The 26,784-nt window shown below is 36.0% G+C and overlaps 2 protein-coding genes across 2 annotated transcripts in view; one reads left to right on the forward strand and one right to left on the reverse strand.

The window, feature by feature from the left end:
• Nucleotides 1–5,089: 5,089 nt before the first annotated feature.
• The window catches only part of EMC5 (ER membrane protein complex subunit 5), a 37,344-nt gene continuing 15,649 nt past the window's right edge, over nt 5,090–26,784 (reverse strand). The window contains exons 3-4 of the mRNA XM_081767194.1: nt 25,651–25,754; nt 5,090–5,296 (exon numbers count right to left, since the gene is read on the reverse strand). Coding sequence (XP_081623320.1) covers nt 5,149–5,296; nt 25,651–25,754 — 252 coding nt within the window. The 3' untranslated portion in view covers nt 5,090–5,148. The remainder of the gene's footprint in view (nt 5,297–25,650; nt 25,755–26,784) is intronic.
• LOC145691502 (uncharacterized) lies at nt 5,974–10,465 on the forward strand. The gene is made up of 2 exons (XM_081766911.1): nt 5,974–8,439; nt 10,130–10,465. Exons 1-2 carry the CDS (start codon nt 8,137–8,139, stop codon nt 10,463–10,465), a joined length of 639 nt encoding a protein of 212 aa, XP_081623037.1. The 5' UTR covers nt 5,974–8,136.

Consider the following 26,784-nt stretch of genomic DNA (forward strand, 5'->3'; position numbering starts at 1 on the left):
GTGATATATTTTTTTTATACTGAATCACATTTTCATGCAGAAATTAAACAATTATGTATAGATTTGGAGCTCTCTGGCTTAATGTTTTGAAATGGATTTTGCTCGTAATATGTACACTCAAAAGATAAAAACACTAACTAAAACATTATTGGTATGTCCTTTTATATTGAATAGTATTGAATTGAAATTAATATTTGTGAATTGAAATAATGAATTCAAATTAATATTTGCAGTGCATTTCTAATATATGTACAATTTGCAGGAAAGTGCTTATACTTACATTTATTTTTTGTTTGTTGTATCTGTATTTGTATTTTTTTTATCTTGTCTCGTTTTGTCTGTAGCTTGCTTATTTTATTTTACTTTCTTGTCTATTTTATTTTAGAATAATGGTATCGTATTAAAATATTATGTTAATAAGGCTATTGTAGGATTGTAATCCTGTATGCCTTTTACAAAATAAATAAATAAATTAGTCAAAATTAAGGCAGGACTGAGTATAGGTTCAAAATTAAGTCCGGTGTTGTCAGAACTAGTAATGAACAGATGGGAGCAGAAAGTGATAGAAGGTGGAAACAACCTCATATTGGTTTGCAGATACGTGGGTGACTATTTAGAGGTGTGGAGAGGAACAAGGAGAAAACTAGAAAAATTTGTAGAGAGATTTGAAGATGAAGAGGAGGGAATACGACTGGAAATGGAACTGGAGAACAATATTATAAACTTACTGGATATGACTATAAAAAGAAAAGATGGACACTTGACTACAAGATGGTATAGTAAAGAATGCGCGGCAGGAGTTACTGTCACGAAAGGAGTGATATGGATTACAGCACCAAAAGAAACTTCATAAGGAATATGGAGAGAAGAATAGAAGTAGATAGTGAAGAAGAGAAAGAGGAGGACAGAAAAATTTCAGAGCCTATTAGAGCACAACGGGTACAACAAAGAAAAGTTAAAGAACAGAACATAAAAGGAATAAAAGGAAAGGAAAGGAAAAGGAGACAAAGGAAGAGAGAAGAAGAATTGGCACGGAAAGAGAGCATTGGGAAGAAGACAAGTATTAAAGAACTTATTAAGAAGAGGTATTGTAAAGACGTACAGAAAAGGAGGACGGAGAATTCTGGAAGCAGCTACGAAGATGAAAAGTAGGGCGAAGGAAATATGTGAGGAAGATGAAGGTGTAGTGTATAAAGTGGAGTATAAGGATTGTGATATGATATACATTGGGGAAACAGGTAAAAAAAAAAAAAAAAAATAAATAAAATAAACTTGAGAGAATAAAACAAGTGGCTTAAGAGAAAAAATAATGCCATATTACAGAAAGGGGACCTGGGAAGGTGTACAGGGGCTAGAAAGAGAGAACAGACCAATAATAAGGAAATGGCAGGAAGCGCAAAGGATAAAGAAAGAAAAAATGATGAACTAATGAACTGGACAAGTGGACTGTTAATACATGAGCTACGGGATAAATTATTGAAACAAATTGAAGGAAAAGAGCATGATTAGACAGGTTTACATGTAATTTATATTCATGTATTTAATATTGTTATATATAGTTAATTTTTTTGTTATTTCTATATGTATTTTTTATATTGTTATAATCAGTTGTATTTAGTAGAGTTTTGTTACTTTTAAATTATATCTAATAGGAGGACTAAGAGAAAATTTTTAGGGCAATTGGTCAATTATAAGCGGGTGGATTACAGGTCTTTGCAAAAGATAAAACACAGATGGAAGGATAATTAAGTTAGGGCAGGTGGCCGACAGATGAGACCCGAGGAAGTAAGACTCAAGTGGTTTCCCATACAAACAATGAATCTTCGTACTTTTACTTTTAGTATGTATTCTTTAAGTAACTGAAGATATCTCTTTTAGCTAGTGTCTGATGAAGATAACGTTAAGTTGTCGAAACCGTTATACTGTACTTTAGTTTTAATAAATACGTGTATATATTCTGGTCAGAAGTGTTAAATTATTCCTTTAGTGAGTTCCAGAGTCGTGATGGATAGTTATACTTATCTACTAAATTAAACGTCTAAAATAGTAGACTTTTAATACAGACTTTTGCAAACAATAGTGTTTAAGTCACAACATCCTTAATTGTCTAAAAGGAACAATTACAACGGAAAGTATTTGGGAAGTAATATGCTCCGTATCCTACGGCACTACTTTAAAAATAGCTGCTTACTTTGAACATGACCTTATTAATTAAATATAGAAATACTAACTCATTCTTCGCACGGGAAGAATAAAGTTTAATAAAATAAAATAAGCAATTTGGATAGAACAGAAAGTGTCCACTTTAGGAACAAATTTTAGAAAATTATAGAACACTAATTCTCTTTAATTTTAATTAAGAGTTGATATATCGAATATTTCATCTTTGAAACTCAAGCGAATTCTCACATTGGACATTTTCCAAATCAAGAATCGGAAATTTAAATATAGGAATAACTCCCTTTCCTCCCTTAGAAGTGAAAATTTCCAAAACACTGACGCATATTCAGGTATTTAGAAGTGTGTGTGTCGAGTTTCATATTTCTAACTTTAGGAGATACTCTATTCTTGGCCCTCAAAAATTTCCTGTTTACTCTCGCAGATGGTATATATTTCACAAATCTATTTTTGCTCTCGTGACAAAGAAGTCTTTTCTGCAAAACCTTAAAAAGAGGTTATAAAAATCCATTACAAATAAGGGAATTCGTGTTTGATCGACTTCGAGAATTCAGCTCCTGAAGGGCGCAATTCGTCTAATATTTAAGCAATATTCAGATTGTCGGTTTTATAGTTATTACATTTTACTCTTTCCGCGTTATGAACGGGTACTTCTGATAGTATTTCTATATTTATTTAATAAGATCATGTTCAAAATAAACAGCTATTTTTAAAATACAGCCGCTGGCTGAGAAATATATTTCTCTTGTGCTCTCCTTATGGTCTAGATTATACAGAGCGTTCAAAAAGTCTCTATACACCTGAATTGTCACACATTCAAAGCAAAGAGAAAATTATTTTACTCAAAATTTATTATATTTTATGCTATAAAAGCACTATGTACAGGACGTAGCATATACACACACACATTTTAACACATTTTCACAGCAAATGTTGGAAATGTCCCCCTTGAGCCTCCAAACATACTTGCACACGTTTCTTCTTGTTCTCAAATATTCTCACGAGTTGTTCATGTGGAATGCTATGAGCAAAATCTCGAATAGCTGTTTCGAGTTCTTGTAGCGTGTGGGGGCTCCCTTTATAAACAGAATTCTTTGCATAACCCCAGAAGTAAAAATCCGGAGGAGACAAGTCAGGAGACCGAGGTGGCCACAATCCCTTTGAAATTATTCGATCTCCAAAAACCTCTTGCAGTAATCTCATGGATTGGCGAGCTGTATATGCTGTAGCGCCATCTTGTTGTATCCAAGCGTTACGAATTTCGTCTTCCGTTAGTTCCCCCATGAACTGGTGAATAATTTCACAATAACGAGTTGGATCTATTGTTTGTCTGAAAAATATGGGGCCGACTATTCTTCTTCTGGATATTGCAATCCACACCTCTACCTTCTGGTCATGCAGAGGAACTTCATGTATGACATGTGGGTTTTTTGCACACCACAAACGTGAGTTCTGGGCATTGACGTAACCTGATAAATGGAACCAGGCCTCATCAGTAAAAAAAAAAAAAAAAAATCAAAAACATTGTCAAACTTGTCCATAACAAACCGTGTAAACATTCACAATATTGCACTCGTTTTACACTGTCGGGAGGAAGTAATTGCTTCTTACGAACCGCCTTTTGTGCCGTACCAACACTTATTGTTTCTTCCTGGGCAAGTTTTCGAAGTGGTTTATGGGGGGCTACGTTGCATTACATCCGATATGTGTAGCATTTTTTCTTCATCGAGCACTGACGGTCTACCACTTCGATCATAGTCCATTACCGTTCCAATGTCTCTAAATTTATCGATCAGTGCCCTTACAGTGTGACGATTCGGAACAGGTGTATCCGGAAACCTAGCTGCAAACTTATCTTTGACTGTTTGTACTCACCTAGTTCACGGAACACATGTTCAACCAGGAATATTCGTTGTTCCAAAGTTAACACCATTGTTTCAGAGACCGCTAATTAGATGCAACAATCGCTTCAACGTCACTTTGCCGACTGGAATCTAAAAAAGGAACTTCACGCAAGGCGATAATATAGCAGTGTTGCAAACCTTCGCATAAAATTTTATTTCATGTGACTTTAAATGCAACTTTGACTTGCCACGATTCAGGTGTATAGACTTTTTGAACGCTCTGTATCTGAAGCAATAATTTATTTTTGATACATCCTAACAATGTGACTAAAACATTAGTCTATTGTTTGCAAAAATCTGTTCTAAATTTTATTATTTTAGACATGTTTAACTTAAGTGAAAAAAGGGGTAAGTAAAAACTTTTTACTTCAAATAGAGGATTCTAATTTTAGAATATGGTATATATATCCTTGTCTTTTAATTCCGTTGTAAATTACTTCAAATGCACAAATCATTTAGCTATTGAAGAATAATCACTAAGTGTCCTTACTGATATAGATTGAAAGGGATGACTCTCGTCTACTATCAGTTAGAATTTTGGCCAATTGAACTACGAAATATATCAAGGTTAAATTTACTATCAGTTAGAATTTTCCATTTCGAATTTTGGCCAATTGAACTACGAAATTTATCAAGGTTAAATTTACTATCAGTTAGAATTTTCCATTTCGAATTTTGGCCAATTTTTCGACAGAAACATATCACTGTGTGACGGACGAAGACACGATTGGTCACACCCACCATACCAAAAACTTCTTCGGGTCGAGCGGTGGTTCTGAAAATCGTCCTGGAAATTTAATCGCAACCCAAAAACTGTCTTGACCGTGAACTCAGAAAGATCTCCCATTTTGAACCACCCTGTCTCTGCCCACTGCCCATATGCAGTAATCACTTAACACGCTACTAACAACGGTTAGGCACTGCACACTTCACACATCTTATGTTGTAAAGTACATAGTTCTATTATTTTGATAACATGAATTTCAAAGGGAAAGGGAAAATTATAATTTAAACTTTCAAATAACTTTATTACATGTATATACATAAATTTCAAAGAAAAGTTAAATTAGTTCGTATGCAAACTAGACGAAATACTGTCTACTTCTTCTAACGCAGATTTATTTAATGAAGGCGGTTTGTAGTTCGGTGACAAGGCTTTACCTCTATGATTAAATATGTAGAATGATGGAACATTCCTCAATGTTTCCCAAGATCTATATTAAGAAAGAAAGAAAAAATATATATATATAAATATTGAATATATATATATAAATATTTTTACACAGCAAAATATTTTCTAAAAGTATGAAATTATTTAGCTCTGATACTGTCAGGACTTGTAACTTAACAAAATACATTTCTCACGGAACACTATGTTAGCTTACCAGTTAACTTTAGAACAAATCACTGAAACGAAACTATTAAAAGATGCTACTACTAAATAAAACTATTAAACTGTTACTATTAAATAAAATTATTGGAAGATCGACTGAAAGTAGTATATTGATAATATCAATATTATTATTGTATATTAATTCTTAGGGCTTGCTAACTCAGCATAACAAAACTGACAGAACACATGGTGTTAGTCCTGCAAGAATCTAGTACACAGTAACTTTCAAAATAATGAGTTACCGGTATATTTCAACGGAATGAAGCTTATTACACAGAGGAAACTGACATTTTACATTTGATATGGTTGGGCTCATCGCCAGATCATTAGTTGAGCATCGTTCCTAGGGTTTGCCCAAGTGGACCCAACCCGAGCAAACTCAACTGGCTTTTTGAACATTTTATTAGTATATATAGATACAATCAAGCTGTATCATACTTAGTTTTTTGTTATGATATTTTGAATTTTTATTTGGCGAATTAGACGCTTCCACATATTGTTAAGATATACTAGGTACAACACTTAATAAACGATCATCTGCCTTGGTAATTCCAAATGCTTAGAACATTTTTTTCCTTCTGCTCGTGAACACTTCATACCTTCAAACTAATATTAGTCTTGAACAAAACAGTTTTCGATAATCATAAAAATCTTATAATTTAAAACCTAATAGCGTGTCCACGAACCATGATTATCTATCACCGCATTGATTCGAGAAGGCATTGAATCAATTAGTGACAAAGGAAGACAGGAATGGGAAAGGAAGGAAGTGGACTGGGACCTGTATGTTAGGCGCCATCCCGGCATTTGCCTGGTATGAATGAGGAAAATCGAAGAGAAACCTCACTCAAAATGGCTGGAATGGAAAAGTTGTTACACCTTTTCGACCAAGTGTCCCCGTATATATAGTGAATGAAACATCTTATTTCTCAACACTTTCAATCAACAGTTTTGTTGCAGCGTTTTATATGAGATCTGATTCTTGATTATTTAATGGGAGATGAAAATGTCTGGGTCACTGTCCATCTGAAAATAAAATTTTTCGTTGGGCAGCATAATATTTAACTACAAGTCTTTCTTATTCCTGTTACCTAAGGGTCTTCTTCCTGCTACTTTTTTTTCTACTTCCTTCAAAACTAAGCATGATGCTTCCTTAACCTCCTAATCTCACTTATAAAGAATTTGTGATCCAAATTTCCCCCTTAACGATCTGACTCTATGGCCTATGGAACCCGGAGGTTCAATGCCGCGTTCACAAAAACTCTCCACTGACTTCTATCCTTAGCCAATTGGATCCAGTTTCTACTTTGTATTCCTATTTCTGCGAGATCCATCTTAATATTGTCCTCCCATCTGCGTCTAGGTCTACCTAATGGTCGTTTTACGATTGCTCTTCCAGTCAAGACTTTGAAAGCGTTTCTACTCTCTTCCATTCTAGCTACATGACCTGTCCACCTAAGCCTCCTAGACTTGACGACCCTAACAACGTTGGGTAAACCATATAAATTATGTAGTTCCTCGTTATGAAGTTTCCACCATTCCCCATTCCCGTTCCTCCTGGGTCCGAATATTCGTCTCAGGATCTTGTTCTCAAATACTTTCAGTCTTTGTTCTTCCCTCAAGGTAGGCGACCATGTTCCGCAATCATACAGAACAACAGGCATGATTATCGTTTTATATCTTTTAAGCTTCAAATTTCTCGACAGAATTCGCGACAACAAGAGATTTTGAACCAAATAGTAACACGAATTCCCTGCTTTTAGTCGACATTTAATTTCTTCGTGAATATGATTTTCGTCTGTTAATATTGATCCTAAATATGTGAAAGTATCCACTGTATCAAAAGTATTATTTAATATTTTAACGCATCCATAATTTGCCGTATTACGGGTCCGACGCACTTCCATGTATTTAGTTTTCTCTGCATTTATTTCTATTGTTCTCCTATCATCCCCTATTAAATTTACATCATCAGCATATGCCATAGCCTGGCGAATACCGTTCAACTCTAGGCCCTGGTTGCTATCTTTGATTTTTCTTATAGCGTATTCCAGAACAAAGTTAAATAATAATGGCGACAACGCATCTCCTTCTTTCAGGCCATTTTCGACGTGAAAGCTTGTGGACAAAAATTTTCCTACCCGGACTTTACTTTGAGATTCATTTAAACATATCTCAATTAGGGATGGGACTTGGGTATTTACCCACTGGGTAGGTAAATAAAAATTGGGTAAATACCCGGTAAATACCGAAATTTTATTTACCTACCCAAAAAATGGGTATTTATTACAAACTGCAAGATTACATAATAAGAAGACATAGTGGATTCTAAAATAACAGTATAAAATCTTCCAGACACAAATGTGGTTAAAGAAAGATGCAAACTTGCAACACTGGAAACTCAATTTATATCTGGTAACACTGTTTCAATCTTCCCCGTTTCTAATTTAGTTCAGTACTGATATTAGCTTTGAGACTTGTTGAGAGTAAACGTGCCTCTTACCTTAATTGAGTTTCCTTAGTTTTATTTTACTTAGAGAGAGAAAAAACTGAAAATGGGTAGAAGGAAAAGTTGTTTGGAGCGCATTCAATGTACGAAGTGATAAATCAGTAAACTGCAAGTACTGTGGTAAAAATTATAAACACGCAAATGTAAATAAAATGTCAGATCATGTGAATAAGTGTTTCAAGTGTCCTGAAAGTTTGAAGAAAACAATTTTAAAAGGTTTACAAGGAAGAAGTTTGTCGGATTGTTGGCAAAATACTGGGACGGAACAAGTCCATGAAAGTGCACCACCTACGCCAAGTTGTAGTACCAATAAGAGCATTGATGACTCTTTAGTGACGAGTGTGACTGATAAAACTTTGATGCCAGTTTCATATAAGAGGAGCTCCTCCACGAATGAACAAAGTTCATCTAGTAGCATTGCTACTTTTATGGATACAATGACAGCTGATGAAAACGTAAGTATACATATGCATAGCGTAACACATGTAAGTTAATGGGTTAATGAGCTCACATGTCCATCACGTATCAAGTTCCGTTTTGTGTAGAGCAAGAAGGGAGTAGTTTGCTCGTCCGAAGTGCCTATAACGTATCTCAAATATCAGATAAAAATTGCAAATGGCAAAGAACAGTTAACTAGTGTAATTAATGTAACGGGAAGTCTTTACTTTAGCCATTTCAATCTTTTTTCTTTAATTCTTCGATTCAGTGATTTCTTCTTTCGATTCCAATGCTCCAACTGCACATCCAAAGGTAAGATCGCTTTAAAAGGGAGTAGTATAATAGAGTAGGGTAGAGTAGAGCAAGATACTGATAAGTAAAGTACAAGTAGGAACAGGTTAGCTTAAGATTAGGGAAGTTTTTACCATTTTTATAAAATTGTGCGAAACCGAAAGAACAAATCACGGAATCGAAGAGTCGAAAAAAAAAAAAAATGAATGACGCAAGTGTTTTTTACTAATTGTATTACATATTTTGTTTCATATAACTCAACAGCTTGTCATGTGACCTTGTGGAATGAATTAAGAAACGACAGGTCAAAATTGATTGGTCAAACACATTCCAAATATTCTCAAACAGTTTACATATTGTAAATAATGGCCAAATGGTTAAGTCAAGTAATGGTCGAGTGTTAAGAACATTATGCAAGAAAATATTGACGTTTATGTAAGAAATGTATGATACTTGTAGTTTAAGACATGCATCCAAATTCCCAAGGTTCACGTTAATCACTACGTAAGTAATGTTTATTAGAAATTTTGTTACCATTGTTTCCATCGAAATTAAACGAATGAATTACTTAAAAGAATGACCTTTCCTACTCGCTTAGTTCAGAATTAAAATGGAAGGACATTCTTATTGTGTGAATTGATTCAAGAACTATTCATCTTTACTTTTTTCACCTTTTATTCATTAGTTTCCTATCTGGGTTATTACCCCTAGCAGAAAACTTTTAAATATTGATCTTTTTACTTTCATTACATGTGTACAATGAACTTCGTTATTAACAAAAATATGTACAATATTCACTTCTCACGTTAAAACTCATGCTTTCACTGTGCTCCAGCAAAATTTCTCATATACCACAAGCATGTATGTATTGGGTCAATTTCCAGCGTACCAGCAATTTATGTTGAAAGCTAGGAAATACCAGCAGTTTTTTCAGGAGAAACAAGTGCATATTCCTGCTAGTACGTTTTTAGAAAATGATGGTTGCATGGGGGTGAACGACAATTGTCAAATGTGACGTCATTTCCTAACACTTATAGAAAATCTATGAAATATAGAATTGTTAAGCACAAGGGCATAATTTCAAATATTATTTCGTTTTTAATATTATCTTTTAAAAACCAATTCCAACCAAACGCACAATCTTCACACAAATGGTTGAATTGTACTTGGCTAAGATCAGAAACTGTTTTCCATTTCTAGATTTCTAGGTTAACAACTTTCCGTAAAGGGAACACGTAACAGATATAGCTGTAGCTGATTTTTTCCATGTGATAAATTTGTACCTACAGTGAAAATTGAATGCATGCTGGTTATGTGTGCAAATAATCTTATGCATTTATTAGTGGAATAGGTTAAGATACGTGTTCAACCTATGATGGTTTATTTTACAACATATTTTCATATTTTATCTTCCAGGCAATGTTAAACAGAATGCTAGCGAAAGCTGCCTACGTAACTGGAGCGCCATTGTCCATGGTGGAACATCCTCTCTGGATAGATTTCTTCAAGCGTCTAAGATCTTCATTCAAACTTCCAGATAGAAAGTCGTTGTCAACTTGGCAACTTGATGCCCAGTTTAATGAAATGCAAACACAGCTGCGTGTAGAACTACAAGATTCGAAATATCTAAATCTTCAATGTGACGGTTGGAGTAATGTTCGCAATGAGGGAATAATCAATTTCATTATTACCAACCCTCATCCAATATTTGTTCACTTTATAAACACGAAAGACAACCGTCACACTGCTTGAGTGCATTAGAGATCAAGTATTTGAAGTCATTGAAAAATACGATCCCAGTAAGTTCTTTGTTCTCATTGGCGATAATGCAGCAAATATGCAGAAGGCTTTTTCTCTTGTCCAAGAGAAGTACCCCCATTTGCAACCATTGTCATGTATAGCACATACATTGAACCTTGTCTGCAGTGATATTTTGAAGTGTTTTTCAATTTCATCATTTATCACAAATATTATAGACATCATTAAAACAGTTAGAAATACTCAGGTCTTGAATGCACTTTTTCATGCAATTAACAATGAGAAAAACATACACAGTTCTCTTACTCTTCCATGTAAAACCCGTTGGGGAAGCTACTTAAAATCTCTTGAAAGTCTGAAAGCTACAAAAGTCACCCTACAGAACTTAGCTGTTCACGAAACCACTGCAAGATATACAGCATTTATCAAAGACCACAAAGCAAGGTTACTTGACGATGAAGGTTTCTGGGTGACAGTTGAAAAGCTAATACACCTTCTCAAACCAATAGTATCCTGGATAAATGTATTAGAATCTGATGAATGTAACATACACCGAGTTTTTCCGGCTGTCAAAGAAATCGAAGAGCAATTGAGAAAATCTGTTCCCGAATTCCCATTGTCCAAAGCAGAAGAAACAAATATTCTTCATAATTTCGAAAGCAGAAAAGTTACAGCACTCCAACCGATTCACTATGCCGCAGCACTGCTAGATCCATCATCACAGGGGTTTGACTTGACTCCAGAACAACATGTTGATGGATTGGAGTTCATACACAAGGTTGCAGAAAACATGAAAGTAAATCTCGTAAATGTGATGAAGGATTTCGCACACTACAAGGCAAAAGAAGGTTTGTGGGGCAAGAAGTTCATTTGGACAAGTTCAGGGGAAATGAACCCAGTAGTTTGGTGGCAAGGTTTGTGTGGAAGTACCCACTTATCTGAAGTTGCACAGCGGATATTAACAGCACCGGTATCATCAGCCGCCACAGAAAGATCCTTTAGTACATTCTCAAAAATTCACACTAAGCCAAGGAATAGACTGACTACTTCCAGAGCCGGAAAAATTACGTATATAGCTTATAACTGGAAACTGCTTCACCGGAAACAAAAGCCGAAAGTATCAACACACCGTACAGAGACAGAGAAGATTGTTGAGTCAGAGCAGCAGAAAGGCTTAGAAAATACGTTACCGCAAGATACAAGTTCATCGCATTTGAAATGCACTATAGTACCAAGGAAAAGGAAAGCCTCTGAAGAAGACAGTGGCAGTGACATTTCTTCCGTGTGCGAGATAGATGAAGACATTAGCAGCGATGATTCCATATATTCATTCCATGTATCCGATGAATCTGATGAGTAATCTTGGTAGAAATGCTATCCCATAACGAGATAACGCTTTTCAGTTATGTGTATAGAATATTTGGAAAATGCTGCTAAATCTTGAATGTTCTGTAGTTCATTTGTTCTTTTATTAGGTTTATGATAGAAATGACGTGGATGATGCTGCCAATTGAGATGTCTGAAATCAGAGTGAACTAACTGCATTTTGCCGAATTTTGAATTAAAGCATAAAATCATTTCAATTAGGCGTACAAATCTAATGCCACCGAAACAGACACTAATTAAAGAAACTGACGTAACTGTCATTTGAAGCTCATTTTCCAATGGCCCTTTATCTATCTTGTTTCCAAGAATGCTAATACAGTTACTTCAATTTGGCTTCAGACAGCTCAGTTTTTACTACATTTTGATGTTTAGCTAGCAAGTGTAGTTAAAGTGTGAAAGTCCCCGCATATATACTCCTACAGTTTCATTTCTAGTTAATAAAGCATACATGATGTGACAGAAACATATTTCAAATCATGTCAATATTAATAACATGTTCTCCATAGTCACGTGTAAAATGTAAATTGAAAGAAGAGTACTTATCCACGTTCCATGTATTATTTTAGTTTCTTTATTTGTAGAAAAAAAATGCTGTCTTTTCCGTCATCAGTTTTTAAAATTTGCTTTCTGGAGAAACACACTTGTTTTATGTTACTATTATCAAAACAGGAACAACAACATAAATCATTTATATTAATGAAAATAATAAATTTATTCCCTTTTAATACTTGTTCTAGTTTCTACTGGATCTACTCTTACTTTTTCATTATTTTTACGTACTGCGAAAAAACGTCTGTTCCACATATAGTATTGAAAATGAAAAATACCCGTATATTTACCCAATTTGGGTAAATACTTGGGTATTTACCCTAGGTATATACCCAAAAAATATTTACCGGTAAAAATCCCATCACTAATCTCAATTAACGTAATTAGCTTTCTCGGTATTCCAAGTTCTGTAAGAACGTTGTATAACGTTTCTCTCCTAACCAAGTTGTACGCCTCTCTAAATTCAATAAATAGTTCATGTACCGGGGTATTGTATTCCCACTTTTTTTTTTCGAGTATTTGGCGAATGGTAAATATTTGGTCGATAGTTGATTGATTTCGTCTAAATCCGCACTGATTAATTCCAATAATTTCATCTGCGTATTGGGTCAATCTTGCTAAGAATATATGAAAGGATTTTATAGGATGTTGACAGAAGAGGAATGCCTCAATAATTCTTACAGTCAGTTTTGTAGCCTTTCTTGTGAACTGGAACAATGATTGATTCTTTCCACTGTTGTAGCAATTCTTCCTTGTTCCAGATAAGGAGAATGAGTTTGTGTATCTTGTTCCACAATTTTCGCCTCCAACTAAAATTAACTCAGCCGGAATTTCATCTACACCCGGAGATTTGTGTTTCTTTAATTTCTTTATAGCGGTTTCTACTTCTATTTGGTTGGGTTCTGGAATATACAGTTCTGCGGTGTGTATCTTCTTTTCTCCACGCACATTAGTTTTGGCTGCGTGTTCAGCAAATCGTCAAGAAAATCTTTCCATCTATTTAAGATGCTATCCGTATCAGTGAGAACTGTTCCGTCAGCTTTCTTTAATATATAAGCACGAGATTGATACCCTTTCTTAAATTCGCTGATCCCCTTATACATGTCCCGAATATTTTTATTTTTACTATTATCTTCAAGTTCCTTAATTTTAGCTTTAAAAAAATCGCGTTTCTTTGTTCTAAAAGTTTTGGAAGTTCGACGCCTGATATGAGAAATTTTGTGTAGTTATTTCATTCGGATTTTGTAGCCAGTGTAATTTTGCCTGTTTTCTCTTCTCTACTAGTTTAATGCATTCCTGGTCGAACCATGGTTTGTTCCTACATATTTCCGCGTGTCCCAATTTTTCTATTGCTGAACTTTCAATGCTATCTCTAATTTCAATCCAAGTATCCTCAACACTAGTGCACTCCGAATCTTCTAAAACCGAGAATCTATTCGAAACTTCAATCTGGTATTCCTCTCTTACCTGGCTCTTTTCTAATTTCTTTAAATTAAATCTCTCCGTTTTCGGACATTGAATATTACTTTATTCAACGATAATCTCTCTCGTTTATCTCTACTACCAGGTAGTGATCAGTGTCACAATCAGCCCCTCTAAACGACTGAACATCAATTATGCTAGATTGCCTTCTTCTATCTACTAAAACGTGATCAATTTAATTATGTGTTTTTCCGTCTGGAGATGTCCAAGTGTATTTATGAACGTCGCGATGTGGGAATTTTGTACTCTTCACGATTAGGTTTTTGGATGTTGCAAAGTTCACTAGTCTAATACCGTTGTCATTACTTTCCTTATGCAGACTTTCGTTCCCTATAATAGGTTTGAAAATATCATCTCGTCCCACCTTCGCACTGAAATTCCCTAATAGAATTTTCATATGGTATCGCGGGAGTTGGTCAAATATCCGTTCCACTTCTTCGTAAAAACTGTCTTTTATATCGTCATCCTTATCTTCAGTTGGGGCATGTACATTTAAAACAATATCACACCACCGTCCCTTAAGAGTAATAAAAGAAAATCTGTGAGTTTAACAAATTCAACCCGTTTAATTGCTGGTAATATTCGTTTGTGGCGGCAAGCAGTGTCTCTGTGGAGCAGCGGTGTGTAATAAAATTTCTTGTGAAGGAGAAAGTTAAACCAGCTGAGACTTTTAGAAAATTGCAAGCACAGTATGGTGAACAAACGATGTCACGGACAAGAGTGTACGAATGGTGTGAACAGTTTCGCGAAGGACGGGAGCTGGTGACAAATGAAGCGCATGGACACATTCGCCCGATGACTGCAGTTCACACCAGTGAATATCGCATGTGTTGAGCAAATGATTCTTGAGAACCGGCGAATAACAGTGCGGGATACTGCTGTCGAGGCGAATATCAGTGTCGGGAGTGTTGAGACAATCATTCACGACCACTTACGCTTCCGCAAAATCTGTGCAAGGTGGGTTCCCTGCCAGCTGACATTTGATCAAAAGTGGACACGCATGACAGTCTGTGAACAGCTTCTGAATCGGTTTCGAGCCGAAAGTGATGAATTGTTGCAATCCATCATCACGTGTGATGAAACATGGTTGCACAAGTCAACCCCAGAAACCAAAAGAAGCAGCATGGAGTAGCGGCATAAAGGTTCCCCGCTGCCCAAGAAAAGCAAAACGTAGCCGTCCTCTGGAAAGATCATGGCAAGTGTCTTCTGGGACATGAAGGGTGTTATCCATGTGGATTCTCTAGACGAAAGGAAGCACAATTAATGTCCAGTATTACTCCACATTGTTGAGTGGTGCTGTAGGAAAGTCCATTCGCAAGAAAAGACCTGGGATGTTGTCTGGAATAGGGATGGCCATATTTTTTCGAAAAATACTTTTTCGAAAACGAAAAATGAAATACGAAAATTTTTTCGAGAAACGGAAAACGAAAACTGCCGAGAAACGGAAAACGGATAATTTTCGTAAAACAAACTGAATTCATTTCATTTGTTAGTACTTCCAAACTATAGTATACTGTGTATACGTATAGGAAGTCTTATAGAACGGCTATGTTCATCTGTCTGTGTATCCATCCGTTCGTCTGTCGGCTGGCATCAGAGCAAGAGCGGTGAGAAATAGCGAGAAGCATACAAATTTTTGCAACACGAATAGATTCATCTAATCCACTTGACTTTCATTTAATCCAGAAGTGGTAGAGATCTATCGCTTTCTGCTACATTGTTGATCACCACAGAACACAAACGGTAATATATAGAAAGACGCGGTTTTCCAGAACCAATTCAGTGTCCCAAGAATATATTCAATGTTCGCCCTTAATACACTTGAAGCTTAAGCTATGCATAAGTATCGGAAGTGTTTAGAATGGGTTTGTCCGTCTGTCTGTCGACAGGTGTCAGAGCAAAAACAGCAACAGATATTGAGAAGTCGTTTCTTGCGGTCGATTTAGAGCCCCTAAAATAGGTTCGATCTCTCCATTAACCCTCCATTCAAACCGTAAGTGGTTCAAATACCCTTTTTGGTTTCCATTTTTATCTCTATAGAACGGAAAGAGTAATAGATAGCGAGAAGCGATTTATTGCAAACAATTTAGCGTCTGAAGACAACATATAACTATCCACAACATTCAATCAAAACCAGAAATTATTTATATTTACTATTATTTCCGATTTCAATACTGAATTACGAGATATCGAGATGTAGATTTTTGCAATCGATTCAGCTACCAAGAAATAGGTCTATCTTTTCCATTAATCCTCTATTCAGATCGGGAGTTGTTTAAAATAACCATTTTCGGTTTCAACATTGATCGATATAGAACAAAAATAGTAATAGACAGCCACAAGTTTTTTTTTTTTTTTTTTTCATTCGAATCGATACAGCGTCTCAAGAGTATATATCATCTCAACCCACAATACTAACGAAACCGAAAGTGGCTGAATTTACTAGTATATTGGTTTCAATACTGATTTTTATAAAGCAAAAACTTGGAGAAATCGTGATGCGGTTTTTCGCGATCGACTAAGCGTTCTAAGAATAGGCTCTACCTTCTCCCTTGATCTCTATTCACACCAGAAGTGGTTCAAATTAACGATTACAAGTTTCAACATTTATCGCCACACAACAAAATTGGTAATAGATAGCGACAAGTGGTTCACCTACAATCGATTCAGGGTCTCAAGAGGAAATACAATTACAATCCGCAACACTCCACAAGGGCAGAAATGGTTGAAGTTTATTACTATTTTTGATTTTATAGGTAATACTAATTTTCATAGAACAAAATCGGTGACAGATATCGAGTTGCATTAAAAAAAAAAAAAAAAAAAAAAAAAAAAAAATCAGCATCCCAATAACAGATTCCACCTTCTTCTTTAACACTTTATTTGAACCGAAAGTGTTTAAATTAACCATTTCCAGTTTTAACACTTGTCACAATAAAACAAAAATTGTAATAGATAGTGACAAGCAATTTTCTGGAATCAATTCAGGGTTTTAAGAGAACATATCGTCATAACGTGCTTCACTCTTTTGTAACCGGAAATGCTTGAAATTTACTACTACTTTCGGTTCCAATACTTATATTTATAGAGCAAAAACTATAAAAGATATCGAGAAGCGGTTTTTCTGAAATCGATTTAGCGTCCTAAGAATAGATTTCATCTCCTCCCTTAACCCTGTATTCAAACCGGAAGTGGTTCAAATTAACCATTCCTGCTTCCAATCTTTATCGCCATAGAACAAAAACCATAAGTGATAGCTAATAATGGCTTTTTGGTAGGGATTCAGCATCCGAGGAACAGATTCTATCTTTGATCTTATTTAATTGTGCTACTTGTTGTACTGAAGTTTGAGTACTCAATTCTCATAGATTGGAAGTCTACCGTAGTTTTATACGGTGAAACGAAACTCACTTGTTTCTCTACAAAAACAGGAAGTAGGAAAAATGTATCACAACCAGGGGTGGATCCAAGGGGCAATCGCCCCTTCCCCAGAAGAGGACACTTTCTTATTTTATATATAAATAAAACCCATCCCAGAGTTTGGAGCTCTTAAAAGTAGCTCTAAGTAGCAGTATTACAACCCCCTTCAGAAATCCGTCCTGGATCCATCCCTGATCACAATTCCCGGTTTCAGTATTGATCACCATAGAGCAAAAATAATAAGAGATAACAAGATATGTTTATATATATATGAATCCAGGATTCGAAGATTGTCATCTCGATTGCTATCCCTCTATGTAAACCGGAAATTGTGAGAAACTACCATTTCCGGTTTCATAGTAAAGAAAAGACGATAGCCGGAAGCAGTTTTTTATATGGATTCTATGCCACAATGGTAGTTTCCATCTCTAATGCAACGAAAGTGATAAATACTTACTATATCTCTGGTTACAATATTTTTTTCTCATAGAACGAGAGAGGTACTAGGAAGCGACAAACGTTTCTTTTAAATATATAATTTCATAATTCCAAGAAAAGATTTCAAGCCCTGCCCACTGGTCTAGTGGCTAGCGCATATTCCTTTGATGCACAGGGTCCCGAGTGGGAAAACATTGAACGTGTTATGGTGGTTCGGATTCCACTTTAAAATGTAAATCCACGTCTTGTATAGTCTCGCTCGATACTGAAAAGGGACGCTGAACTTCAACAAACAACCAAATAAAAAATATTTTATCTTAGTAGTATTCTTCTACTGAAGTCAGTAGCAGTAAAAACTAATACGAAAACGAGGACTCACCTCTTTAAAATTTGAATTCTCGTTAGATGAGATCATTATAGTCAGATACTTAGTTCTTTGTCCTGCCGTATATAAAACATCTTTAGAACAAATAAACAATTCAACAGCATTTTGTTAGTATTAAATTGCCTATTTTTGAAAGCAATCAAATTGTTTTTGATACTGACTTAATTAGTTATAGAAAATAAGAGAAATGAATGGGGGATCTTAGTGAGAAGTCTTTAGAATCAGTATCAGTACATATAATCACTTCATGTTTCATATTTTGTTAAAATCAATTGTTAAAAGTCAATTTATTACAGAGTTGTCTGATACTGTCACGATCAGTTTATACAGGATCCTTCTATTTGGTAATTTGTTAGTCTTTTTTTTACATTATAAAATATATTATTGGGTTAACTGCTGTATCACCGGACCAATTTTAGGAAATTTACCGGGTCAATTGGAGAATTTATTTAAGTTTATGAGGAAGAGTGATTGAAAGTCAGGTAAGGGGAATAGTAAAAGCTCAGAAAGTAATTTTATTTGCTGGTTGTTTCTGACATTGTAAGCAGCACTGTATGTGGAGACGGATGGACTATTTCGCGGGGAGGTACACTTGTTTTACTATACGGATCCATAGATTGTAAAATGTACAGAAAAATTTGGGCAAATCTTTAATTTGCCCATTTCATGTCGAGAACAGAACCCAACCAACTCTGCGGGGCTTCTAACCCGTTCCTACTACTACTACTACTACTATTGCTACTCCTACTACCCCTACTACTACTATTGCTACTCCTACTCCTACTTATACTATGGATCCGTATAGTAAAACTGCGCACCTAATAACACAATCTAACATAACAATGTAATCCAACCAAATTTAACCGAATACAGTAGATTTTGCTCCATTTTTTCGATTTTCAAATTGGTCCGGCGATACAGCAGTAATGCCAAATTGTCGATAACACATTAATAATCACTATTAGTAAATAATTATTTTTTAATATTCTGTAAAATATAAATTTTACATTGTTTACCTTTGTGAATTATTATTTCTAATTTATATCCCTTAAGAACCGAGAACCAAAGGTCTGTGCATCACAATATTTCGTGCTGAGCTCGCACGCGTACCACATTCGTTAAAGTCTATGACCATATCAACTTTGGCCAATATCGGACGAGTTTAACGCGTTTTAATGAAATTTCTTGATTTTACTAAGTTCAAGTTCAAATTTTCTGGACAGTATTTTGAGAAAACAAATACTGCTACCAGCTAGTGAGAGCATCAATGCAACTGTGTACTGTCAGCAGTTGAGCCGTGTTCAAGAAAAAACTCAAGACTCTGGAGCCAGCACTTCTGAATCGCAAAGGGGTCTTCCTGTTACAGGACAACGCTAAGTCCCACGTGGCTAGGATGACCCGGGACACCATTCTACACTTTGGATGGGAAACACTATTGCATCCGCCATACTCCCCGCACATTGCACCATCCGATTATTACCTGTTCCATTTCTTGGACATCAGCTTAGAGGACGCCAGTTCAAATCCCTAGTAGAGGTGCAAAATGCACTTGATACCTTCTTCGCTTCACGACCCACCAAGTTCTACCGCGATGGAATACATGGCCTTCCAGAACGTTGGCAGAAGGTCGTCGATGCTGATGGAGACTATTTTTGATTTTCCAGATATGTCTTAGGTTACATACCGATGTTCGAAGGTGGTGGGTGAAAAAGCGACAGATCTTTCTTGGTTACCTTTATAGTTACTAAGCTCGTCAAGATCTACCACCATGCCACGTTTGGTAAAAATTGGATAAGTTCCATCTCTCGCGCTTTAATGAAATTTCTTGATTTCACTGATTTCAAACCTAACATTGATAGCTAACTCAGGAACAAAAAGCCTGTACACCATAATATTTTATACTGAGCTTCCATGCATCCCAAGCTTGTCAATATTTACGATCCTACGAACTTTCAAGATCATTTGAGCTTAATCAAATGCATCTTAGCGAAATTTCTTGATATCACTAACTTAAGACACAAATTTGATTAGCAATAACTCTGAAACCAAAGTCCCAAACACCATAATATTTAACGTGTATTAAATACATCGCAGTCCATAACCATACTAATTTTGGTCGTGATTGGATGAGTTTCGTCAATAGTAGGCATTATACACTATCCTTTCATTAAATCCAAATCTAAGAGGGCACGGTAGCTCAGTGTTAGAACGCTTACCTGTTGTGCATTTCACCCCAGGTCAAGTAAGTTCGTGGCAGACAACATTATGTCCATGTTTTCCAGGGTACTCCCATTTCCTCCCACATTATCATTCCATGAATTTTGAAAACTTTTCGAGAAACGAAAATCATCGAAAAACGGAAAACGAAGTTTTTTTCGATAAAAAGAAATTTTTTCGAAAAACGAAAAATTTTTCCAACGAAAAGTTTTCCGAAAATCGAAAAACAGATTTTTCGATACAGGCCATCCCTAGTCTGAAAATGTCATTCTTCTCCACGACAATGCCCGCCCTCACGCGGCCAATGTGACAACAACTCTGGGCGAAATGCGCTGGGAAGTTCTGCCCCATCCCCCTACAGTCCAGATTTAGCTCCCAATGATTATCATTTGTTTGCACCCCTTAAAAACCATCTGGGAGAGAAGAAATTCACGACAGATGAAGCACTGCGGAACGATGTCCCCAGTGGCTACAACAAGAATCAAGTTCCTTCTATGCCAAAGGAATCAGGGAGCTGCCACAACGATGGCAACAGTGCCTCGACGCGCACAGAGAATACTTTGAAAAGCTGACATAGTTTGATGCTTCTTGTGCTGTTTCCTCTGAAGAAATAAAAGACCCGGTCAACCTTGAACGACCCTTGTACTTCTTCCTGCATGTGAGTATATAATCCCGCACATCATGTTTCGTCCGCCATCGTGAATCGGTTTACGCTCTCAACATCTATCACAGCATGCCGTACCTATTCCAGCCAAGCCGTACACTTCGCTTATTTTGGTCCATATATCCTTCAGAAAATTGATGGGAACCCCTCTCTTCCTTCGGGGAATCCCTTGCGTCCTCAGTATCCCCAACAGATTATTGCACCTTTGGAATCTCTGCGTACTGTTTCTTTGTGTGCCGCCTGTCGCCGGTTCTATGACTCGTCGTTTTGCCACAATTCCAAGTGGGCGTTCAATTCTTCACACTTTCGGATGTCCGTAATTCCGGATAGATGCGTATTCGACTTTGTGTTACATGGACACTTTTCCTTGTTTTCACGTCTAGAATCACTTCCCAATTGTTTTAAACAACAAGCTTGTATATACAAAGTGTCCATAAAGTCAGATGCCACCCCGTGTACATTCGAAACGACTGCGAAATGAACAAACGTAAAAATACGTACGCCATTATTGTAAGGGGCTTGAAATTTGAGCTATAAAAGGTCCATCCCAGACGCCCTCATATAGGAATACGTGGGATCAACTTGAAAATTTTAAATGGCAAAGGGGGTCGAGTAATACATCGTTAGAAAAGCCTCGACAAGAGAAATATTTTGCCAAAAGTTTCAAGTCGTTATATTGGCCCCATTCAAAATGGCAGGGGTTCACATTTCGGTCCATAAAGTCCGTTGCCACCCCGTGTAAATGCGAAACAACTGTGAACATGAGAAAACGCAAAAACACGTCCGTCATTATTTTCAGGGGTTGAAATTGTGCTAAAAAAGTCCCACCCCAGACGTCCCCAAATAGGGGTAAACTTGAACATTTCAAATGGCAAAGGGGGTCGAGTAGTTTGAACGGGCTCGACAAAAGAACAGTTGCTGTAAGTTCAACATTCGCTAGGTTGCCGAAATCTAAATTGGCGATAAAATCAAATTTAAAATTGAAGGCCTTTGATGACTGTTAGGTATCTATGGCTTGTGAGTGTAGTCCTTCTATCTTTTTAATTTTTTTCAGTGTGTGAGTATCGTAAATACTTTTGTAAAATTAGAGAATAATGCGTTACTGCTTGGAGACGGTTCTGTGCATGTTGCCCCTATGTTTGTAAAGGAGGCCCATTTTGCTGTTACACTGTATTGCCATGAGAGTAAGGTTTTAAGAATTGGTTATTTCAAAAGTGGGAATAAAGAGTTGCGAAAATATGTAAGAAAACAATCAATTATGACATAATTCACATATTTACTTGTAGCACAATACGCTTAGAAAAGCGACTCTTTTTTCTTCTCCACTGCCTAATAACCACTTAAACATACAACAATGTTCGACAATATGTAGAACCTCTCTGAGAAAAAAAAAAAATTCAAGCTAAGCACTTACTTCGCGTTAGCTTTTCTCTTACATTGTAACTTTGTCCTCTAAACGTGTTCATCTCAAACTAATATAAAATAAGTTAGTCAAGATATACGATAATAAACATTTATATATATATATATATATATATATATATATATATATATATATATATGAAGGAAGAACATCAATTGATTCATCTACTGGAATCCATACTATTCCAGGGTTCCCACAAAAAGGTGAAGGTCGACTTCAGTGACATTTCCTGACACAAATTCCTGTTTTCCCGAACAAATTCTTGAACATAAATGGGAAGATATGGGGTAAATTTTACCATACACTTTTTTAACGGCCTCCTCCATCCCCATAGCCGTCCACCACACTCCTTTAATTGCCATTTATATATTTGTTATGTTCAATATGAGTTATTGTTATTTACACAAAAATTAACATGTTAGTATATAATAAAATATGTATGATACAGACCACATACCTTCACATTGCAAATTATACTGTTTTTTGGTTGAAAAAATAATAAAAAGCAATATAACATGCAGTCAGGAATATATTGCCAACTCTCCCTGAGACCTAATACTATCAGTCCTAATATTGCCAACTTTGAGACATGTTAATACTCTCATTTACATTTTTAAATAGAATTTTGTTTTGCTTTCAGTTCTGGAATTTGTTCTACGAGAGCGTTTTGTTCTTATTTGTAACATAATTCCATTTGCTTCTCCTTTGCTTCTAATTTTTTAACTTTAGCGCTTAGTTTTTTTTTTTTTTTTTCTTCACCTTTGATTTTGCTTTCCTCTGCACTTTGGATTCGTTTCTGTTTAAGGTATTCATCATAGCGTCTCCGAGCTGAACGAACTGAAAGAAGCATTCTTCGATCAATAGGAACTGATTTCACACCCCCAATAGTACATAGTTGCATCATGCACCCACCTCTGTGCTACCAGAAAATCGTCGATTGGTTTTCTACAATAAGTGTCTTATTGACTGAGAACCTGCCCTCAACTGAGGCATTGCCGGGATAAAATTAAACATTTTCACAACATGCCACAAAACAGAATATTCTTGTTTCTTGGACATTACCTTTGCAAAGAAGTCATCTAACCTGATGCTGCCCTTGCGTTTCTCACGTTGAAAGACTGGACAGTCCCGAGACCAAGCAGAATGCTCGCTCTTGCAGTTGATACAAAATGGCTTTGTCGCTGTACAATATTCAACATCATGACTACCCCGGTCACAATTCACACAGAGCAGCACCCGGTTACGCGCACAACGTGCTGGTGTGCCCGAAGTGTTGACACTTGAAACAGTGCTTGATTTTACTTTTTTTTTTTTTTTCAAAGATAATACAAACACTGGACGCAAACAAGCCGGGATGGGTGCATGTCCACTCCAGATGAGGGAAAAAATGCACGGGCCATCCACTTCCCAAGACTCCCACCAACCATTTAGGACACCACTCTAATCAGTCCTGCTGAGTGCGCATGTGCTTCACTCCTCCGCCCCTTGACTCGGGGTCCATGAGTCTTAAATACCACAAATCCATTTATCGAAACAGGCCATAGCAAGGCTGGAATCCAAAAAAGCCGTCAACATCAGAGGCTAATCTTTCTACAGATCTCGATCGAAGATTTTAAATGCCAAGTGATAGGCCCGGCACAACCCCTAACCTGGAGGACCAGTGGTTGACTGTAGTTCCGAAGAACTGGGCGATGAGGACGCTACATCCCGACGCTGGATCAACGATGAAAGTGAACAGACCTTTTCAACTTGCAAGATAATGGCAACTGTGTTCTGGAACATAAAATGGTGTTTTGCTTGATTTTGACAATAAAAGCTGTTGCATATTGTTAGTTCTTATAAAAACTTAGCCGCTGAATCCAGAAAAAAAAAAAAATAAATAAAATAAAATAAAATAAATAAAATAAAAATAAAATAAGTTGCGGCACGCTCTCTTGCCGAAGTCTTGTTGCTGTAGAATAACACAACACTCCATTCTGTGCTCAAACGCAAGACTCATCGCATGCATCAATTGGATCATCCTCATACAGCCCAGAATTGGCTTTCTTCATTCTGTTTCATTAAATCTGAGATAGAGGCAAACATAGTCAAAAGCTAAACTGAACGGATTTCATTAATATAAAAGTCAAGAATTCACACATGACCATGTTGATTCCAAGGGTGAAAAAATGAAGTGGCTGAAAATAAAACGACGTAGACAAAGAAGGATCATTATCTTTAGTTACGTTCATTCACGTAAATATGACGAACTTCTCACGTATAACACCGTAAAAGACCTGCCAAGACTACACTAAAGCATTGCTGATCTGAACAACAGAAAACTGCTAATCTGAGATCCTCAAAACCTGATTTGCTCAAATTGACCTAATCTGGTGCCATTAAAAAAAAAAAAAAAAAAAAAAAAGTTTTTATCCCTAAAAGCTGTGAACCTGCTGTTGGATATAAATTCACTTAACCGACATTTGGTTGTATTTTTTACACATTCTTTCGAATGTGAATCAGACACATTGTATACTCTTCCTAAACATGAGAACATGTACGTTTAATTACAATGAATGATAAGAATTAAGAAATGCCAATCTATGGTTAACATTTTACACAATATTTATATTCTTCCTTGCAACTTTATGTTATATTGAAAGAGTGTGAAAATTATTTTTCCAACTATCCTAGAGAGAAAATATTGGAAGTTCTATTATAATGTTCCATAATTATGCCCTATGGACTAAGGAATCGGATGAAACTCTTAAGTGAATGATCACGAAAGAAATAGTAAAGACTGTGGAGGAAAATGAAAGACAAAATCCACGAACCTGTTTCTGTAAACATAAATTTAATGTTCAATGATCCAAATAGGAATCTCTCTTATCAGAGATGATCACCTTCATCGATCTCCTACCCTCAATTTTTATGAGGTAATTACAATATATCCATTTTATAATAATACTGCATTCAACGCGGGAGACCAGGGTTCAATTACAAGTGAGAGGTCACAAAGTTCGGACGTCATGTTATACTGTAGATCCACGTCTTATATAGCATTGATGCTGAAAGATTAAATTTAAAGAAACGAAAAATGTGCTGTAGGACCTACTTGTGGTTCTAAACATTATAAATAATAATAATAATAATAATAATAATAATAATAATAATAATAATAATAAAGATAAAATGTACCAGCAAAGCAAACAATTCCCTCACTATTATTTACTTACTTATTTTCCAAATCTACAGTTGCTCTTATTTCTTTAAAATCTCCTGCTATGTACATAATTCCATACATAGTCACAAACAAGCTCAAGATACCCTGTACAAGGATCTGAAAGAAAAAGAGGTTTACTCCTTTAATTGTATTTGTTAAGAAAGGTTACATTTATCTATGCAGAAAATTAGTATTTTCACTTTTACATTCAAGCAATTATTCTAGTTATATAAAAAGAATTTACACGTAATCTTACTCAATTATGTATTCGTTAATACTGGATACATGCACAAGTTCTAACGCTTTTTTGACAAGGAACAGTTCAGTGTAGTGGAGTACCGATCTCCCAAAGGGCGCTGCCAGTGCGTAGATCAGTGGTCGCGTAATCAAGGAAACATTACAATGGGATCAGGCAGTGAATGTGCACGACCTCTTAGGGAACACGGGGTGAAATGGAGACCGGTAAAGTATACATCAGAAGGTTTCAGCGTTCGGGGGCAGAAGCTGACGATAGCACACACGACGTTGCTGGTTTCGAAAATTCAGGAACGGAGACAGAATATATCAAAACCAACAATGATTTTGACGCCCAGCAGCGTTTTCCGACGTCAACCGTAGCGGAAACTCCATGTACACTCATGTCCAAAATTACTGTCGCATGTCTATAAATATGTTGTTGTAGGAATATAATGTTAACGATTTTGCCCGGTATTTCTTATAGTATTAATATGTGTATAATTGGCAAAGACATGTATGTGGCAAATTTCATGTCAAAAGAGCAGTAAATAAGAACAATAAAACGAAAATAGAACTTTCTTGTCCAATTAGTAACATTTTGTTTTACTCACTCTAATTTTCATATTTATAATTATTTTCCTATGAAATTTACCACAAAGATACATTTTCCGATTATACACATAGTAGCAGTATTAAAAGTACCCTGCAAAATCATTATCATATTACATTCTTACAAGAAGACAGTTATAGATATGCGACAATCATTTTGGACATGAGTGTACATAGGACAATGGATCGAAAGATGGCTTACACCACTGGTTTCACTCCTAAGTTCGATCATTCGTTTCCAAGTCAGTCGAGTGTAAATCAAGAAGAGGAACGAGAAGCGATCTGTGTTAACCTGAACGCA

Source organism: Thermobia domestica, chromosome 8 (assembly GCF_964235325.1).
Source record: "Thermobia domestica chromosome 8, izTheDome1.hap1.1, whole genome shotgun sequence".
In the NCBI taxonomy this organism is placed as follows: Eukaryota; Metazoa; Arthropoda; class Insecta; order Zygentoma; family Lepismatidae; genus Thermobia; species Thermobia domestica.

Excerpts from the sequence above, each read along its gene's own strand:
- LOC145691502 (XM_081766911.1), top strand. The coding sequence starts at position 8,137 with ATGTCAGATCATGTGAATAAGTGTTTCAAGTGTCCTGAAAGTTTGAAG. Across the intron at positions 8,440-10,129 it reads CAATGACAGCTGATGAAAAC|GCAATGTTAAACAGAATGCT; the intron begins GTAAGTATACAT and ends TTTATCTTCCAG.